We start from the raw sequence: 16,950 nt of genomic DNA, 5'->3' as shown, positions 1-16,950 counted from the left end.
TCACACAAAAAAATAATACATATCCTAAGTATCATTTGTGATATTTAAATTTAAAATATGACGAACAACAAAGCTTTAGGCGCGCGGACAACCTTTAATTCTAAAGGGGGTGTTATCATTTTTAAAAGCGAAGCTTTTCTATAATTAGGGTCGGTCCGTCCGTACGTCCGTCACAGAGAGTTAGCTCTTTTCGTTAATTTAAACAGGTTAGAATTGTCCTATCGATTCCAAACTTTGCATGATGATTCCTGTAGTAGTTAGGTACAATTTAGAAAGCGTAGCAACTCTATAATCAACACCAGAATGTCCGTACGTCCATTTGAAACATGTCGATTTTTAACTTTTTTGACAACAAATTTTTGTATGTTAAAATTATCCGATTCTTCTGATTTTTTAAAAACTGATTCCTATTACAACAAGGTACAATGTTATAAGCAAAGCATCTCTATAAACAATGTTCGTTTGCCCTTCCATTTCAGAGCTTCGCTTTTATAAATGTTGTCATCCTTGTTATTAGACACAGTCCTTAGATTTTTTTTTGTGAAAGTGTACACCCCTTAGAGGTGTGTTGATTGTTTGATCCCAAAGGGGGGGGGGGGGGGGGGTTGTATCCCACACCTTAATTTTGTCAGAGGGTGGATGACACCATGGAAACTGTCCCAATTTTGTATAACTTTTGCGGAACATGTTCCAGTTACGTCATATTTTTCTTTCCCGAAAAAGAGAAGGGGGGAAGAAAATCTCTTCAAAAGAGATGGGGAAAACTCCCTTTTCTCCCATCTCTTTTTTCTTCCCCCCTTCCCTTTTTTTCTTTCCCCCTTCCCTTTTTCGGGAAAGAAAAATATGACGTAACTGGAACATGTTCCGCAAAAGTTATACAAAATTGGGACAGTTTCCATGGTGTCAGAGGGTGGATACACCCATCTTCTACACGCCTTAAATTATATTCTTATCAAGTAAATAAAATAATATTCAGTGTTATTACTAAGCTGGTGAAATTCATTGCCTTATCAGAAATTTAACGAATTGCACAATTTTATAAAATAGTTATAAATATATAATTGCTATTGCAACATTTACTAGTCATAATATAAGCGAATTTATATATTAAAGTCATAGGATGCCTATGTGTCTGTCTATACCAAGGAGTCTGAACCAATATGGTTCTCCTTTAAATAAGATTTTTTTCAACAAATAATGCCTTACAAACCGGTTTTTCCAAACGCTTTTTAAAAAAGATTAACAGATTTAAAAATAAGGCCTTTGGAAAACCGGTTTTTAAGGCATAATTAGTTAAAAAAATCTTTTTTGAATATTGAAACATAAATGTCCCAGAATAGGTTTTCCAGATATATAAAGCACTTTGTATAATTGTTTTATTTTCTATGCATAATTAAGATTTTAAAAAAGACGTTTCTATTGAAACACCCTGTAGCTTCTCATGATTTAAAGGTGTAAGAAGGTTTATTTACTACCAACCTCAAAAAAATTAATTCATACGTATGTCCTTAAACAGTATCCTGTATTCAAGTTATATCCTTATAATAAAGTAACAGGATGTTTGTGTGTTTGTCTGTGTGTTTGTTTGTTTGTATGTTTGTACCGAAGGATCTCGCTAACCGCTGAACCGATCGGGTTCTCCTTAACAGGGTAGATTCTCATATGTCCCGGGAAGGTTTATAACTTTTTTTGGGGAGGGTACCACCACCCTCCACAGTTATGGAATCTCGACCATAAAGATTTTTTATCCAATCTTGACAAGAGAGGTATTTTTAGAAAGAGGAATATATATAGAAAACGCCTATGTAAATTAGAAAATCTGCAGAAATCATATTTGCAAGTTATTTGCAAAAATCTGCAATGTTAATTTGCTAAATTAATTTCATGCCTTAAATGACAGATTTAGAAGGAAATCTTTTTATGAAAGATGTTTATCTATAAGTTTAGAATATACTTAAGGCAAAAAAATTTACTTTAGTGTTACTTTTTTCACCTTATATATGAAAAAAGCAGTTTCTCCAATTTTATGATAAAAAAGGTATAGGAACAAAAAATAAGTTTTTTCTTGATGTAAACACATTAATTGGCATAAAATCTATCATCCTAAATGTAAAAATCAGATATAGAATCCTTTTTAGAGCAAATATAGTGCAAAAAGTAACCAAGACATTTTTGCAAAGTATGAAAATCTAAAGAAAATAGTTCTTTTTTATTTTGATATACATATCAGATAAATGTATATAAAATTAGTGATAAAAAACTATAAAACATGTTATAACTTTTTTCAACACTGTCATTGAGTAAATTGCACTTTTAGGTTTACTCATTACCAAAGTAGCACATAAAAACTCTTTTTATGAAGTTATTAAACAAAATAAATTCAAATCAACAATTAGGCGTTTTTATAATGCAGTAGACCATTTTGTAGTTGTTTTTTTGCATTTATTTTGTTTAATTACTTCATAAAAAGAGTTTTTATGCACTACTTCGGTAATTCTTAAACCTAAAAGTGCAATTTACTCAATGACAGTGTTGAAAAAAGTTATAACATGTTTTATAGTTTTTTATCACTAATTTTATATACATTTATCTGATATGTATATCAAAATAAAAAAGAACTATTTTCTTTAGATTTTCATACTTTGCAAAAATGTCTTGGTTACTTTTTGCACTATATTTGCTCTAAAAAGGATTCTATATCTGATTTTTACATTTAGGATGATAGATTTTATGCCAATTATTGTGTTTACATCAAGAAAAAACATATTTTTTTGTTCCTATACCTTTTTTTATCATAAAATGTGAGAAACTGCTTTTTTCATATATAAGGTGAAAAAAGAAACACTAAAGAAATTTTTTTTGCCTTAGATATGTTCTAAACTTATAGATAAACATCTTTCATAAAAAGATTTCTTTCTAAATCTGTCATTTAAGGCTACAAAATTAATTTTGCAAATTAAAATTTCAGATTTTTGCAAATAACTTGCAAATATGATTTCTGCGGATTTTCTAATTTACATTGGCGTTTTCTATATATATTCCTCTTTCTAAAAATAGTAAATACCTCTCTTGTCAAGATTGGATAAAAAATTCTGTATGGTCGAGATTCTATAACTGTGCCTCCCTAGAGAAATCATTTTTTTTTAATTTCTCGATTTTAGAAAGAGAGTTCAACGAAAAATAAACGTCAAATGCAAAATAGCTATATTTTAAATATAAAAAAAACATTTAAAGTGCCACTAGAGGCCTCTAGGGGCGTAGCCGCTAGTTTTGTTTATAGTGAGGAAACTCTAAAATTGTTAATGCTCGTTTGTTCTTCCGTTTTTATGAATATTGTCATCCTTAATTTAATATATCTTAAAGAATTTTGAAAATGGATAAAATGACGTCAGATGAATTCATGTGCACCCTACAGGTAAAAACTAGTACAGACAGACAAACAAAAAGGGTTGATATGGTAGATGCCTCGCTCACATGTCTAAGATATCGTTTCAAATTAATACCATTATTTTTCATTTATTTTTCATACCTGCGACTGTGGTTTAGCACGTAGCGCATCCGCTCGTCACCGGGGAAGTGATGGGTACGAATCAATCGCGTGATAGACAGCTAGACAGACAAAAGAAATTAGATTTTATGTCTAAACATCCAAGAAATCAACATGTTCATATGGATTCATAGATTAGAATAGAATTAGAATAGATTTCTAATGAATCAGGAATCACCATGCAAAGTTTCAAATCGATAGGGAAATTCTAACAATCATATCTATACGTTATGGACGATCCTTATTGTAACAAGGATGAAAACATCCATAAAAGCGAAGCACGAAACAGTAGGACAAACAGACATTAACACTTATATAGTGTCAGAACTGAATAATAAGAATATAAATGTATAAGAGTCGAAGCAAAGTTGTAAGTAAATTTGTTGAAAAATTGCTTGATACAGGTTAATGTTTTTAATGAAAACATCCATAAAAGCGAAGCAATGAAACGGTAGGACAAACGGACATTAACACTAGTATAGTGTTAGAACTGAATAATCAGAATATAAATGTATAAGAGTCGAAGCAAAATTGTAAGTAAATTGTTAAAAAACTGCTTGATACAGGTTAATGTTTATGGACATACTTACATTTTTAGGACTTGATTATAGAGTTGCTTCGCTTATAATATTATACTTTGTTGTCCCAGGAATCAATATACCAAAAATCAGATCAATCGGATGATTAGATCACATAAAAATTTGTTGTTAATCAACATGTTTAAAATGGACGTACGGACATTTTGGTAATGATTATAGAGATGCTACGCTTTCTAAATCGTACCTAATTACTAAAGGAATCACCAAGCAAAATTTGAAATCGATAGGACAATTCTAACATGCCTAAATTAACAAAAAAAGCAATCCTTTACGGACGGACGGACGGACGGACCGACGGACGGACGGACGGACGGACGGACCGACCCTAATTATAGAAAAGCTTCGCTTTTAAAAAAGGTTTTTATTTTTTAGGAATCTTTTGAAATGTTTGACAAGAATAATGACGGGTTTATAACCAAAGAGGAGCTAGGACAAGTCATGCAGTCCATAGGTATATTCGGGCAGGGAGGGGACATTGTAACCTAAATTATACTGAGACCCAAAGTTTTAGATTCGTAGGCGTGAAATTTGGGTACTTTTTAAAAATTTTAGATCCGAAATAGTAGTGTCAACAAATAATTTTAATATACAGAATACTATTTTTTTATGGTCATTGGGAATATGAACTAATTTATCGTCCAGGGTCGCACCCCTTAAGATCCTTGAGTAAATTAACAATAAATGATAATTATATCATACAAAAGTTTAAATCAGCATGTTTTTAATGGACGTACGGACTTTCTGGTAACGGTTATAGAGTTCATACGCTTTCTAATTCGTACCTAACTGTTATAGGAATCGTCATGCAAAGTTTTAAATCGATAGTACAATTCTAACATGTATTAATTAACGAAAAGAGCTAAAAGTTATGGACGGACAGACGATCCTACACTAATTATAGAAAAGCTTCGCTATTTGTCAAGAATGTTTGGATTTTTAAAAACATATTAACTTTTTAATTTGATGAGGTTTGAATCCAACAGAAGAAGAATTAATAGATATTATCAATGATGTGGACACAGTAAGTACATGCAATTATAGTTTTATAAACGGTTTTCCGCGGTTATAGAAAGTACAATTATGAGATTAAAACTAGTTTTAATCTTATGATTGTAAATTTTTATATTCGTAGAAAGCTGGATATAATATAATGCTAGACATAGTTTTTTCGTATTCATGAGAACCGGTTCCTATCCACCGGATTCGAATGAATACGAGAAAATAGGTTACACATACACCAGGGATCTAAAGGGATGAGAAAATGGCCGATAAATTGATGGAAGTATCCATTCCAATGACGATAAACACAATGCCAATCACAAATAATTGTTGAAATGTTTGAACATTCATCTTAATGAACCAACCAGTCAAAATTTAATAATAGTTCCCAAAATTGTTAAGCCAACGAATGAGAAAACATTATTGTAAAACTTTGCTGGCTGAAGTAATAAACAGCCTAATGTCCCTTACTTCCCAGCACACACACACACACACACACACACACACACTCATATTTTGTCCAGAACCAGCAAACACCTGTAAAGACTACAGTAATGGGGAAGTTTAGGGTGTCCCGTCTCCCAAAATTAAAGCCTAAAACCATCTCAGAACTAGTAAGTTAGTAACAATATTCCCTGAAGACTAAATCCCTGTAGGTTCAGCGGTTACCATGATCTGATGACACAGACGGACATACAGACATCGTTATACTATCTATTATAGACTGCAGGCTTTGCCCCTAGCATCTTGGGGTTCTATATTTCGAAGGAATATAGAAGGGCAGAAAAATAAACCTAAACCATACCCAGACTTTTTATGACAAAAATAGCTTAGAACCATCTCGGTACCTAAAAGAAGATTTATTGTAAAGGTTCAGCGGTTAGCGAGATATTTAGTCACAGAAAAAATAAAAGCTTACTACTTTATACAGTGTGTGTTTTTTTATGAGAACTTTTTTGAAAGCAATTTTACCCCACTTATAGTTATCAGAATTTTATGTTTATGGCTTATTTTCTTCGTTATTTATAACCATTTATAGAACATCAAAAAAATATTTCAGTTTTTATTAAAAAATGCAGTAATATCAAATATTCAAAACCTAGGTGTCAACATCTAAAAATGGTTCTAGCGCATTTTTCTCATACTCAAATCTTCTACCCTTTGCAAGAATGGCTGCAAAACGCTTCAAAGTTGAGATGAGTTAAAAATTGATACAGATACTATTGGGGACATGTTCTAGAACATATTAAACTTTGAAGGCCATATCTCAACCATGGAGGGAGTACTGGCCCCCCAAAGTCGACTACTGAAAATCCAATTTTTTTCTTGCAAAGGGTAGAAGATGCGCTAAAAACATTTTAAGATGTTGACACCTAAGTTTTGAATTTTTGATTTTACTGTACTTTTTAAATACAAACTGAAATATTTTTTTGATGTTCTATAAATGGTTTTAAAAAACGAAGAAAATAAGCCATTAATCATTAAATTGTGATAACTATAAGGGGGGTAAAATTGCTTTCAAAAAAGTTCTCATAAAAAACACACACTTTATAATAGGATTATTAATGCATGTTTTATTTCGGCTAGGATGGAAATAGAATGATAGATTTTGAAGAATTCAAAACATCCATGATTAGAAAATTAGAAATTGGAGAAGGTAAAATTTTATTTTCAAATAATAATTTGAGGAAAAATATCATTTTCTAAGAATTTTAAGTAGCGCAGCAACTCTCTGATTAGAGTATGCCTGTTCGTCACATTAAATAGAATACTTTTTCTCGGATTCAATCGAATCCGGTGGATAGGAACCGGTTCTCATCCATACGAAAAAACTATGTCTAGCATCGTATTATATCCAGCTTTCTACGAATATAGAAATGTACAATCATAAGATTAAACCAGTTTTTTTAGCCGGTGCCTTCGGCACCTTGGGGCTAAAAAAACTAGTTTTAATCTCATAATTGTAAATTCTATATCCGCGAAAAGCCGTTTATAATACGATGCGAGAAATAACTATTAGATGCATAATTAAAATATATTATCTTTTTTAGCAGCGAAGGTAATCTATAATTCACTTTGTCTGTCTGCCCGTCCGTCTGTAGCGTATTAAAGGAAATGAGATTTTCTCGGTTGCTATTCCGGATAGACGGCTAAATTTATTTGTAAATGTCCTCTATACCAATGATCATCAGCAAGAGCGTCCAAGCTTTTTTTTTTTGGGAGGGGGGGGGGAAATCACCCCTTTACCCCACCAGGAGTGATTCCCCCCCCCTTTGGACACCCCTAAGTATGAGTATATAATTTTCTCGTATTCATTTGAATCCGGTGGATAGAAACCGGTTCTCATGAATACGAAAAAACTATGTCTAGCATCGTATTATATCCAGTTTTCTACGAATATAGAAATGTACAATCATAAGATTAAAACTAGTTTTAATCTTATGATTGTACATTCTATATCCGCGGAAAGCCGTTTATAATACGATACGAGAAATAACTATTCTGTTAGTGACGCTAAATATTAAAATGTATAAAATCATATTGAAAAGGTTTCATGATATTTTCCTCATAGAATTTATTCTTGATCTATGACCATTGACCATCTTCTATTATGTGTCCGTGTTTCCTTCCATAATTGTTTATGCCTCGCTATCTAGGGATGTTGTAATCCTTGTTTTTAGATGGTTACCTAATTATATTTTAAAATCCTCATGAAAACAAGGAAAACAACATCCATAAGTATCCAAATATTTACTGATAAAAATCTTTCTCGTATTCATTCGAATCCGGTGGATAGGAACCGGTTCTCATCCATACGAAAAAACTATGTCTAGCATCGAATATAAAAATGTATAATCATTACATTAAACCAGTTTTTTAAGCCGGTGCCTTCGGCTAAAAAAACTAGTTTTAATCTTATAATTGTACATTCTATATCCGCGGAAAGCCGTTTATAATACGATGCGAGAAATAACTATTAATAAACTTCTATCTTTGATAGAAGTTGAGAAAACAATATATTTCCTCTGAAGAAATTGAAGGTCCTTTTGAGCTAAGCAAATAGACGGATGGACAAAATAAAGTTATAGAGTAGGCAGTGGCGTGCGAAGCACTTTGTCTAGGGGGGGGCATTTTGAAGATTTTGTAAAATTTTGCCCCCCCCTAAAACAAAGTGCCCCGGGGGGGCACTTTGCTTTAGGGGGGGGCATTTTAATTATATATACTAATTTAAATAAGGGCGTTTTAAGGGGGTGGGATTATTTGATTATGAGCCTTCCTTATTCCCTATCCCTTCCCCCATCCCTATTTCCCATTTATATCCCCCATCTCTTCTCCCCCATCCCTTCTCCCCACCCTGCAATGACTGAAGTGAAGTGAGCTAGAAAGCATCTTTGAAAAAAAAGAACAAGATAATTTAACCTCCCCCCCCCCCCCACCACAAAACATTTTTTATGGGTGGAAGGGGATGTTATAAAATCTCAGCAGGAAGGATGAATAACCCCATTAAAAAAATTTGGGGGGGGTGGGAGATAAAAACACTCATTTTGGAAATAATTTACCAAAAATTAACCTAATATGTAAAACTGATTTTAAATATTTCTTTATTGTATGACAACAAGGATGACAACATCTTTAAGAAGCAAAGCACAAAAAATCATTAATAAGAATACAGACAAGTAGATTTAAAAAGCATCTGTTGAAATAAATGTATATTTTAGTTAGAAAAAGTCACAAATCCTTTTTCCTGTATGTTGTGTGATGACAGTCAAAGTAAATTACATACTGGATGCTCGAAACAGCAAGAAATTATATTTTTTTTAATATTATAATCCACAAAAAAATTTATCGTACCATAAAAACCAAAGATATAAAGAACTATGTAAAAAATAAAAAAAATTACTTGTACTTTCATCTACAGATATAAAAATCTCTTAGAAATATGAAAATCTTTGGGGTATAGTCTCTTTTGTGGCAACGCCTCTTAAGGGGCATTTCATCATATTTTCATAGTAGCTTTTAATAGGTTATTCTAGGTTAAGTTAGGTCAGGTGATTTCCCCGCAGGGTTAGGCAATTGGCCCCTCAGGAGCTATAAATAGGTGAAAAGCTACTGTGAAAATACAACGAAATGCACCTTAAGAGGCAATGTCACAAAAGGGACTATACCCGAAATTTAAAAGATACAAAAATAGCCAAAAACGTCCTGAAAAGCAGTCCAACCTCCATGAATTTTTAATAGTTAATTATACTCCATAATCATGGGAATGTTAACATTAAGTTTTAGCCTTCTATCTTTAATTGCAGTTGAAAAAATCACATTTCCCCCTTAGCATTACATACTGACAGCCATAGTGAATTATAGAGAAGCTAAAAAGTTATATCAACATATCCTACCCTCTTTAAATAACACTTTAAAACTCTATTAATTTTTGATTAAGTGGTGTTTCAATGATTTATAAGGGCGGTGCGTGAAGCGCACCTAAAAATATTTACTCCCCCTTTGAATTCAAGTTGGGAATATAGAGTGTAGTTAGTTTTAAGGGGTTTTAATGAAAATTGCCATAAAAAACATGTCTTTTTGTAAGGGTATGTACACAAAAAAATGATAAACTTATCCTGAAAAAAATATGACATCATATATAGTTATTCATTTAGACAGACATACCGTGTTGAGAAAAAGGCTTAGATAAATATCAATGCTGTTTCTTTTTTATATAAAATAACTCTTTGATTAAATATTTGTTGTTTACACATGTTTTTATAGAAATAGAAACAAAATAAACAATGTGATAAAAAGCAGAAACCATTTGGAAGGGCACGAAGCGCAAATTTTTTTCTTCAAATATGCAGGGAAGGATGGGTTTTTGGGCTATTTATTACACTAGTCCCCAATATTTCATATAAAATTTTCTTATTCGTTGGCTCAACAACTTTGGGGACTTTAATGGAATTTTGATTGGTTGGTTAATTAAGTCAAGTTTCCATACATTTCATCCACTAATTGTAATCTATATAAGGGGTAATTTTGTGTATCATCATTGGGGATGTACAAAATTTCTTTGATAAAAAGTTTATATTATACAAAATAAAATACTTCCTATTACCTGGTTTGTTATGTTCAGTGAAAAAAGATTATAACCTAATTTCTACACTAATTTAAAAATTTGGTAAGGTTAAATGAATAGTAACTGTCTGTTTGGCGCGAAGTGCCAACATTTTTTTGTTGAGTATTTCTTGATCTTTTTTTTTGGAAACTGGGATAGTTTTGCTTTTTGTAGGGTAGGGGGCAAAAAGGGGCATTTTTGTTGACCAGGGGGGGGGGCAAAATGGGGCATTTTTCAACATTTAGGGGGGGGGGCAGGGGGGGCAGGGGGGGCGGTGGCTAGGGGGGGCAGGGGGGGAGGCGTTTTGGTCGCTAGGGGGGGGGGCGATTGCCCCAAATGCCCCCTTCGGTTCGCACGCCACTGAGAGTAGGTGCTGTACAAAAATGAAGCTAGTAAAAGTGACTGACTCAGATTATGACGTCAAAAAAATTAACCAATAAGATGCCAGTATACACTGTAATTGACCAATTGTAAAGTTTATAGTGGCCTCTCATTGGTTATTTTTTTATCGTCACAATCTGAGTCAGCCACTTTTACTAGCTTCTACAAAAATCAACATTTTGTTTCTAATAACACAGAAAAAATCTATTCCGAGAATTTTATGGGCCTTCTAAGCACGACCTACAAACTGACCAAACACCAATGGCGTCCAAGCTTTTTTATTTTAGGGGGATGGATAATTTGTGTGTGGGGGGTTGGTGTTGAATGGCGCGCGAAGCGCTCCACAAATTCCCCCCCCCCATCCAAAATTTTTTTTTTTTTACCTCGGGGGTAAAATTTGCTTGGGGGGGGGGGGTCCGGGGGTAATATAATTTAATAATGTAAAAAAGTACCTACCTAATAATAAAGTACTATAAAATATGTATGACAGCCCTGGTATTCCTATTTTCTGCACCCGAACTTGCTTACAGTCGGTCTGACAGACAAAGTTAATTATAAATTAGCTTCGATGGTAATAAATTAGATATACTGTTGATAATTTAAATTAATATAAAGGTTCTGAGAAAGAAGCAGAAGCAGCATTCAATGTTTTTGACAGGAAAAAAGTTTTTAAGTTGAATTAAATTAATTTAGAAACAAGGCTGATTGTAACCATACTGATGCTGTGAGTATTGGTGCAAAAAATATGACGTAACAAAAAAAATTAGCCATTGAGAGGCCACTATAAATTTCACCATTGGTCAATAACGGCCTCTCATTGGCTAATTTTTTTTGTTACGTCATATTTTTTGCACCAATACTCACAGCATCCATACTAAGCCCTTTCTAACGAAATAATACCTAAGTCTAAGTTATTAACTAGCGGCTACCCCCCCAGAGACCTTTTGGGGTACTTGAGGGAAGTGTGGGTTGGGGGTCGACCCTCCACTTTCATTTTAGTTTTAAAAAGAAAAAAAAATTTATATTTCTGGGGAATTTTTTTTTCTAGGGGCGATTTCTTTTTGGGGTTTGTTGGGATAACTATTTCCAAAATAATTGTTCATCTCACCTTGACCTTTCAGAAGCTTCACTGTCCCACATAGAGGAGCTCCGTTCCTTATAATATATAAAACTGTTTAAATGACGTCTAAAGCTATCTCATAATGGATGTATAATTAATTGGATCTAACACCAGATTTTCATGTACTACATATAATAAAGAAAACTCTGCAGTAGGTGGCTAGAATAATGAATGATCACCCCCATCCTCTTTTCTCCAACTGCATAAACGGCCCGACCAATTAATGCGAGATGAAATTGCAAACTAAAATGAAAATTTTCCTCCTGTTATATCATCCACGTTAATTCTACATCCATTTTTCTCATAGAAGAGTTTACTTTTAATCTGATAGAAGAAACAAAAACCTAAAAAAATTATGTTTTAAAAAAAGAAATGGAGATGGTTTTATCAGCAAAGAAGAGTTAAGGTAAACCTTTCTTTTGTGAAGATTCCCCTGGCCAGTAAGCATTTTGTCTAATAGATATACTTTACTACTGTATGAGATAGACTTCTACAAAATGTTTTAAAAAATCAAGAGTATTCACTAAATTGAGCATTTTCTGTTTAATTTAAATGCAGCTTATAGCGCCTATAAAAAATGCCGTCATATATTACAAATAACCAATGACAGGCCAGTTTACATTTTACCATTGGTTAATTACAATGTATACTGGCCTATCATCGGTCATTTGTATTGTACGACGACATTTTATTTTTTTGTAGGCACTATAAGCTGCTACGTAGAATCCTATACTAGACAAGATTCTTTTAGATTTTAAATGCATGATAAGCTGCTCTTTCTTTAATGCTTTAGTGTCATAAATGAATAATCAGAAGATAAATGTATAAGAGTCAAAGCAAAATTGTAAGAAAATTTGTTGAAAAACTGCTTGATACAGAATTATGTTTATGGACATACTTGCATTTTTAGGACTTAGTTATAGAGTTGCTTCGTTTATAATATTGTACTTTGTTGTCCTAGCAATTAGTATCCCAAAAATCAGATCAATCGGATAATCAGATCACATATAAATTTGTTGTTAAAAAAGTAAAAAAATCTACATATTTAATATGGACGCACGGACATTCTGGTAATGATTATAGAGTTGCTACGCCTTCTAAATCGTACCCAACTACTACAGGAATCACCATGCAAAGTTTGAAATCGATAAGACAATTCTAACATGCCTAACTTAACGAAAAAAGCTATCCATTACGGACGGACGGACGGTCCGACCCTAATTAAATTGATTAGGGTAGCTCTGTCAGTCCGTAAAAACTTTATAATCGTTACCAGAAAGTCCGTATGCAGCAGGTATGCAGATGCACGTCCATTAAAAGCATGATAATCTTTTTGACAACAATTTTTATGTGACATTGTGGTAAGCCGAAGCGTTTCAGCTCACCGGTTGCGAGTTCGAATCCAACGAGCCCCTAGCCTTGAAGTATTCTACCAAAACAAACTAGCAGGATTTACTCATACAGAAATTATATTTAAACTGAATACATTTACAATGGGTGGTTACTATATATATACAAAATAGATGATAACAATGAGTTAGGTTTGAAGGGGGGTGTGGGAGACAAGGGCGTAGCCCGCGGCGGTAGACATCTGTGGGGTAAGCTGCAGTAAAGGGGAAGGCACCATCTCCCGGTAGGATAGTTGCCTGAGGGGCGCGGGGTTGCTAAGTGTCCGTGCCCCTCCCCTATTTAGCCAGTCCAATCTGACCGCTGCCGATGGGGTCATCTGCGGTCATGAGGTGAATGGTGATATAATAGGATTAGTGCAGAAGGCTTGACTTGATAAGCCACTGCGTAGCAACTCTGTAAAATGCCCGTCCGTCTGCTGCCGTATTACCACAACATAATTGTCCTATTTATCTGTATTTTGGAATACTGATTCCTATTAACACAAGGTACAATATTATAATCTAAGCATTAATATTCTGCTTATTCAGTTCTGACATTCTACAAGTGTAAATGTTTGTTTGTCCTCAATTTCAGTCTAAGAGCTTTGCTTTTATGGATTTTGTCATCCTTGTTTAACATAAAACTATTTGTTATTCATATTATCCAACAAAATATTGTGTTTCTTTTATGTAATAAGCGCTGTAACTCTATTTTATTACTTTTTAAGTTACTAGCGGCTACGCCCCTATAAGCCTCTAGGGGCACTTATGGAGGGGGGAATTGAATGGGATAACCCGATTTCTTAAGTTCGATTTTAAAAGAAAAAGTAAAAACAATTATTATTTAATTTTAGTTAATGAATTTTTTTTCTTTTTGGGGGGGGGTAGTAATTTTTTTCTAGGGGCAATTTCTCTTGGGAGGGTGGTGGCACCCTCCCCCAAAATAGCTATAAACCTTTGCGGGACCTATGAGAAGCTACCCTGTTAAGGAGAACCCGATCAGTTCAGCGGTTAGCGAGATCCTTCGTTACAAACAGACAAACAAACAAACAGACAGACAGACATCGTTCTACTTTGTATTATAGATACTGTTGGCTACACATCTAAAATCTTCTAGGGGAACTTGAGTGAAGAGGGAGGGGTACCCTCCCTCGTTTAAAATAATTTAGATCCTTTGCTACACACAGACAAGACACACATAGACATCCTGTTACTTTTACATAAGGAATTTTATTCTTGTTCCACCAAATGTTCTTTACAATTCGTGTTGTTATCATACAACTAGAGTTGGCTCGATATAACTATCTCACTATTGGCTAGTTTTCTATAAGTACATATCTACTTATCTATTTAAATTTTCCTCCCTCGCCTTTACTATCTAAAAGAAAGAAGTAAATATTTAATATTTTAAATGATTTTAAAAAGATTTCTTCAATTATATTTTTTATTTACATTACCATCACCAAAGGGTTAATATGATTAAAATTTTAGTTTTAATATTTGAACACTACGGAAGTGTCGCCACAATCGAATTCTTTTAAAACAGAGTTTTCTTTGATTTTCTATATTATGAACGTATATTTTTTGTTTATTAAATCAAGATTAAATACGTCAATGTAATTCAAATATCAACATGGAATGAAAAACTTTATTCATTCCATAAACAAATAGAATTAAGGTTTTATCGCTTTGGTCAATGAGAATTTAAAGAGGATTATTGGAGCACTATGAGTTTTGAACATTTATTCCTTGGAAGACTTGAGCTCATTTATAGACATTTATTTCCTATATAGATCTGATATGGATCTTGAAGCAATATAGCAGGCTGTTTTGTAAATGTTAAAAATTGGAAGAATCTATTAAATAAAAGTTATCGCAAATATACTTAGTAAATGAGTATTATGGATATTTGAAAAATATTATTGTATATTTGAATACCTATTAGATCAATTTTAATAATTTACTTAAAACTGAAATCATTATATTTTTATTCTACTTCATATTTTGTGTTTGTGCTTCAATTTGACTAGTTCAAATGTAAATTAAATTATAGCGTCATATAGAGTACAATTACTAAAATATTTTACATTGTTACAATACATTTCATTGTTCCATTTCATCAAAATATTTTTATTTCTTATTGCTGCGCTGCTAATATAATAATTTGCTCTTGTTTAATTATATAGTAACATGTTGAGTATCCTTGGAGAGAATATTGGGGAATCTCAGCTCAAAGGGACACTCTTATATTTTATTTTTTTAGTAGCGAAGCTACTCTATAATCTGAAATGTCCGTCCGTCCATCCGTCTGTCTGAGACAAAATGGGGGAAACGTGATTTTCTCGGCTCCTATTAAAGATAGACAACTAAAATTTTTAGTGAAGATTCCCATGACATATGCGCATCTAATCTATACATTGTTTTGTCCATCTGTTTGTTAATTGGGGTGCTAGATCGATTCCTAGATTCCTATTTTCATTAAGATTTGTATATTGATTGGGGTGCTAGATCGATTCCTAGTTTTCAAGTTTTCATGATTATCTTAACTCCTGTTCAAGATAAACGGCTGGAATTTTTAGGGATTGGTTAAGTCAACATTCTACACATTTTTATAAAGCTTTTTTTAAGATATGATAATTGGTTGGGGTGCTAGATTGATTCCTCAAAGAACCAGGGGCGTCCAAGCTTTTTTATTTAGGGCGGGGGGGGGGGTTAATTTTTTTTCGGGGGGGGGGGGGTATTTTAATATCTATAATACAAAGTAGAACGATGTTTGTATTTCTGTCTGTTCGTCTGAAGCTTAAGATCTCAGTAACCACTGAACCAATTGGGCTCTACTCTTCAGGGAATATACCTACTGGACCTGTAATGGTTTAAACATTTTTTTTTTTACTTTTTCATTTTAAATCTAAAATACGAAAAATTAGGTTGATCAAACATCTTGGGGCTTCGCCCCTAGAGGCTAGGGGCGAAGCCGCTAGTAAAAGATAAAGTAAATTGTAAGAGCTTGTTTTTGTTAGAAATGATGGAGATAGCAGATACAAATAAAGATGGAAAAATAAGTTTTCAAGAATTCAAAGATATTATTGTATGTTCTAAATTTCCATAATTCATTGTTAAAAATAAAAAAATTACCCTTGTCAAAAATTTGTTATATTATTATGCCAAGTTTGTAGTTATAATGTCATTTGACTGTCTGTATGTCGATATTAGGTCAGCCCAGACCACTTTTTGTTAAAGCACCAAAATCTACACAAACCTCTGATAGTTTTATGGACATGGGATAGTGCACATGGTGAAAAATTGTTTGCCATAATGAACAATGAACACCTTCTTAACTTTGGGGATGTATACAATCCCCTTCTGAACGCTTATGCTGACAACGTACTTCTTACTTCTCGGTGGCGAGGTGTTCTTGCACCCTCCACTCACTTTGAAACATACTCCGCCGCGTCTTATAATTGCAATGTAAAGCGTACATTCGTCCGATGGATATTGGGTTACCAAACAGAGAACCTTTGATTGCACAACCTATGTCTGGAAATCCTAACTTTGCATAGAACTTTTGGATCCAAACATTCTCCCTACTCTTGATATTATTATTATTGAAATCTTTATTATGACGCAGTGTGGCTCATATTCGAACCTGACACCTCCCCGACGGCAAGCCAAACATATAATTGTAAAAAAAAAATAGGCGGGTGGTTTAATAAATGGGTTGCCTAGAGGTGAAGAAACTCAATATTTACGTACTTAACAGTAAATCATTACAAAATTATTAGCTAGTCAATGTTATTGTTGAAATAGTATGT

General features: G+C 33.3%; 1 protein-coding gene across 1 annotated transcript; it reads left to right on the top strand.

Moving 5' to 3' along the window:
- The first annotated feature begins 3,351 nt into the window (after nucleotides 1–3,351).
- LOC145320214 (neo-calmodulin-like) lies at nucleotides 3,352–16,291 on the top strand. The gene is made up of 8 exons (XM_080162650.1): nucleotides 3,352–3,415; nucleotides 4,519–4,597; nucleotides 5,115–5,167; nucleotides 6,733–6,802; nucleotides 11,246–11,288; nucleotides 12,121–12,156; nucleotides 15,325–15,374; nucleotides 16,159–16,291. The coding sequence occupies exons 1-8, from the start codon at nucleotides 3,374–3,376 to the stop codon at nucleotides 16,245–16,247; spliced, it is 462 nt and encodes a 153-aa protein (XP_080018776.1). The 5' UTR covers nucleotides 3,352–3,373; the 3' UTR covers nucleotides 16,248–16,291.
- The last annotated feature ends 659 nt before the right edge of the window (nucleotides 16,292–16,950 follow it).

The sequence above is a fragment of the Acartia tonsa genome, chromosome 5, assembly GCF_053477335.1.
Source record: "Acartia tonsa isolate MP-2025a chromosome 5, ASM5347733v1, whole genome shotgun sequence".
Lineage (NCBI taxonomy): Eukaryota > Metazoa > Arthropoda > Copepoda > Calanoida > Acartiidae > Acartia > Acartia tonsa.
Note: the sequence above shows the minus strand (reverse complement) of the source record. Positions and strands in the feature narration are given on the sequence as shown.

Bases quoted from the DNA above. Each gene is read 5' to 3' on its own strand.
- LOC145320214 (XM_080162650.1), top strand. From the start codon at position 3,374: ATGGATAAAATGACGTCAGATGAATTCATGTGCACCCTACAG. The intron at 4,598-5,114 runs GTATATTCGGGC...TAATTTGATGAG, and splicing joins ACAAGTCATGCAGTCCATAG to GTTTGAATCCAACAGAAGAA. The intron at 5,168-6,732 runs GTAAGTACATGC...TATTTCGGCTAG, and splicing joins TTATCAATGATGTGGACACA to GATGGAAATAGAATGATAGA.